At 37.8% G+C, this 3,995-nt stretch overlaps 1 protein-coding gene across 1 annotated transcript; it reads right to left on the reverse strand.

Annotated features, from left to right (window-relative positions):
* Positions 1-2,471: 2,471 nt before the first annotated feature.
* LOC101421386 (olfactory receptor 52B4-like) lies at positions 2,472-3,416 on the reverse strand. The gene has a single exon (XM_004476754.1). The coding sequence runs from the start codon at positions 3,414-3,416 to the stop codon at positions 2,472-2,474; it is 945 nt and encodes a 314-aa protein (XP_004476811.1).
* Between the last annotated feature and the right edge of the window lie 579 nt (positions 3,417-3,995).

Below are 3,995 nucleotides of genomic sequence, written 5' to 3' on the forward strand. Positions count from 1 at the left end.
CATCAGCTCTCCGTGCATGTGGTGCCACTCCTGGGCAGGCTGCGCCTTCCTTCGCACTGGGCAGCTCTCCTTATGGGGCGCACCCCCTGTGCGTGGGACCCCCTATGTGGGGGACACTCCTGCGTGGCACGGCACTCCCCACATGCATCAGCACTGCGCATGGGCCAGCTCCACATGGGTCAACGAGGCCCGGGGTTTGAACCACGGGCCTCCCATGTGGTAGACATACGCCCTATCCAGTGGGCCAAGTCCGCTTCCCGTACAACAGCTATTCAATGTAGATGAAACAGCCTTCTATTGGAACAAGATGATATTGAGGATTCATCTAGAGAGGAGTCAATGCTTGGCTTCAAAGTTTCAAAGGAAAGGCTGACTCTCTTATTAGGGGCTAACGCAGCTGGTGACTTGAAGTTGAAGCAATGTTCCTTTAACATTCTGAAAATCCTAGGGCTCTCAAGAATTATGCTACATCTACTCCGTCTGTGCTCTATAAATGGAACAACAAACAACAATGACAGCACATCTGTTTAAGACATGGTTTATTGAATATTTTAAGCCTACTACTGAAACCTACTTCTCAGAAAAAAAGATTCCTTTTCAAATGTTCCTGCTCATTCCCAATACTCCTGGTAACCTAAGTGCTCTAAAGAAGATGTACAATGAGATGCATAGTATTCTCATGGCTGTGGACACAATATCCATTCTTCAGCACAAAGATAAAGGAGTTATTTTGCCTTTCAAGTTTTTTATTTAAGAAATACTTTTCATAAGTCTCTAGTTGTCATAGGTAGTGGTTCAGCTGATGGATCTGGGCAAAGTAAGTTGAATACTTCTGGAAAGGATTGACCATTCTGGAGGCTATTAAGAACATTTGTGATTCATGGAAGGAAGTCAGAATATCAACGTTAACAGGGTTATGTGAGAAGTTAATTCCATCAACTTATCATGGATAATTTGAGGGGTTGAAGACTTCACTGAAACAATTCTTGATGTGTTAGAAATAGCAAGATAACTAGAATTAGAAGTGGAACCTGAAGAGGTGGATGAATTGCTTCAATCTAATGATAATACTTTAATAGATGAGGAGTTCTTCCTTATGGAAGAGCAAAGAAAGTGGTGTCTTAAGATGGCATGGCATCTAACACTGTTGAAGATGCTATGAACATTGTTGAAATGACAACAAAGTATTATAGAATATTACATCATATCAACTTTTATTAATGGATAAAGCAATGGCAGGGTTTTAGAGTATGGATTCCAATTTTGAAAAATTTCTATTGTGGGTAAAATGCTATCAGCCAGCATTCCATGCAACAGAGAAATCTTATTTGAAAGGAAGAATAAAAATATATAGCAAACTTCTTTGTTGTCCTATTTTAAGAAATTATCACAGCCACCCCAGCCTTCAGCAATGACCACCCAGATCAGTCACCAGCCATCAACCTCCAGGCAAGACCCTCCAACAGCAGAAGATTACAACTGAAGACAGAAAAGATGGTTAGGATTTTTAACAATGAAGTATAATGTACCTTGTTTTTTAGACATAATTCTATTGTACATTTAAAGACTAAAATAAATTGTAAAAATAACTTTTTCAGCACAGGGAAACCAAATAATTTGTGTGATGTGTTTTATTGCATTCGCTGCTTTAACGTGGAGGTTGGGAACATAATCCACAATATCTCCAAAGAATACCTGTACTAAACGTGCCTGAACTATTCATTTTTAAATTAGTTGATTTTAAATTATTTGAGTCTAACCTCAATAAAAATTAATAGAAAGAATTTCTTATAGACCAATTTCATTTTTACTTTATAATTGCATAATGTCATAATATTATGTACTACATTTTAGCGAACAGTGGGCTATTATTGAATATATCCTTACAAAAACTGCCAATATAACTAAGAATATCATTAAGATAAATCTTAATAAACTTTATCAATATTTTGTGTTCTAAGAGAGAGAAGCAAAATAGACATTAATATTAATAAATCAAGTTATGCTAAAATTACATGGGTGGCAAATATATACATGAATTATAAGAGATGAGTGATTTTTGTAAATATATATCTAAAAGCAAAATATTGACAGGGTGGAGAAAGACTGGAGAAATTTCTTAATGAAAAAATTACAATAAGTACAGTCATTCAAAGCTTAAAACACATGAGAAAAGAATTGTTGAGCAATTATCCAGAAAATGCTGCTGCTTCTAGTTCAACTCATTCTAGGAGGGGAACTGATCTGGTTCCTGACTCTATAGATGAGAAAATTAAGACACAGCTATCTAATGACTTTTTAAAGACCTAAAGTAACAAAACTTCCCTGGAGAAAGTGCTATAGAAGCATCATGACATATAATAATTTAATAGGTATCTAAGCTGTACCTTCCACATTCTGATGTTGAAAGGTAATTTCAAACATGTAGAGAATTAATAAGAGAGGTAGAATATCATTTTCCATGATCACAGTCATTTTTGTTTTGTACAAAACAAATGAAACACCTGGTCCCATATTTGTTTGGTCATAATCCCATAAATGATGGGATTCAGCATAGGTGGAACCATAACATAGATGTTTGCCAGCAGGACATGAATATGGGGTGAGATGTGGTGTCCAAACCTCTGAGTGAGGACAGAAAAGATTCCAGGCCCATAAAAGAGAATGATGACACAGACATGGGAGCCACATGTGTTGAGAGCTTTCTGGTAGGCATCTTGGGAAGGCATGTGGAAGACAGCACGGAGAATCAGTACATAAGAAATAAAAATCAGGATAATATCTAAGACCAAGGTTGACATGAGGACAAAAATCCCATACCAGATGTTTACTCGAATGTCATCACATGAAACACGGGCCAAGACAATATGCTTACAAGCAGTGTTTGGAAGGATGTTACTTTTGCAGAAAGTCAACCTTTTCAGAAGAAATATCATGGGGAAAATTGTACCATAACTTCTCAGAAGGACAACCACACAAATTTTCCAAATTAGAGAGTGTGTAAGAATAGTGGTATATCTCAGTGGGTAGCATATGGCAATGTAACGGTCAAATGCCATCACTACCAAGATCCCTGACTCAAAGATGAAGGTGAAAGAGAGAAAGAAGACCTGAGTGATGCAGCGATCTAGGGAGATCTCCCCAGCATCAAACCAGAAAATGGCCAAAGCCTGAGGAACGGTGCACGTGCAGAGGGCAACATCTGCTCCAGCCAGCATGCAGAGGAAGAGGTACATGGGTTCGTGGAGGCTGCGCTTTGTGAATATAATATAGATGAGTAGGCTGTTTCCAAGCAGGGTGATGACATAGGAAGTGAAGTAAGGGATGGAAATCCATATGTGCTGGTCCTCTAGGCCAGGAATGCCCAGCAAGTGGAAAACTGTGTGACTGAACACGGTGTGGTTTAAAGAAGTCATTCCTGGAGAGAACACCTGGTACTTCAAAACCTATTTGCAAAGACAGGAAAATGCAGATTACATTCAAATTTTCAATGATGTCTTCAGGAGCTTTTGAGCCCTTCCTAATTCTGTCTTGTCATGAGGATACCAGGAGCTATGTGTTATAAAAAAATAAGATATTTTCACCTGAATGAAGTTATAATCTCAAACAAGATACCCATTTATCAAAGACAATAAAATTATTAAATTAATTTCTTACTGGGACCAATAAAACAAATACAGGAAAAAAAGGGAACGACAAAGTCATTCTGTATTTTATGATGATCTGAAGAGTGAGTTTCTCACTGAACTTACCTTTGAAAATAATGCAGAATGTCAAAAGAGGGAAGGAGTAAAGAAGACCTGAGTGGTGCAGCGATCTAGGGAGATCTCCCAGCATGGAACCAGAAAGGATTTTGGTAGTTTAAGAAGAAATGTGTGATGTGGAAATGTAGGTTTGTTCAAACTAGTTTTCAGCTGTCTTAAATGATGACATTGCAAATTTGAACAATTGGAGAAGAGATGACAACAAAGTACATTCACTCTGAATACAATTTA

This window comes from Dasypus novemcinctus, chromosome 10, assembly GCF_030445035.2.
Source record: "Dasypus novemcinctus isolate mDasNov1 chromosome 10, mDasNov1.1.hap2, whole genome shotgun sequence".
In the NCBI taxonomy this organism is placed as follows: Eukaryota; Metazoa; Chordata; class Mammalia; order Cingulata; family Dasypodidae; genus Dasypus; species Dasypus novemcinctus.

Bases quoted from the DNA above. Each gene is read 5' to 3' on its own strand.
- LOC101421386 (XM_004476754.1), bottom strand. From the start codon at position 3,416: ATGACTTCTTTAAACCACACCGTGTTCAGTCACACAGTTTTCCACTTG.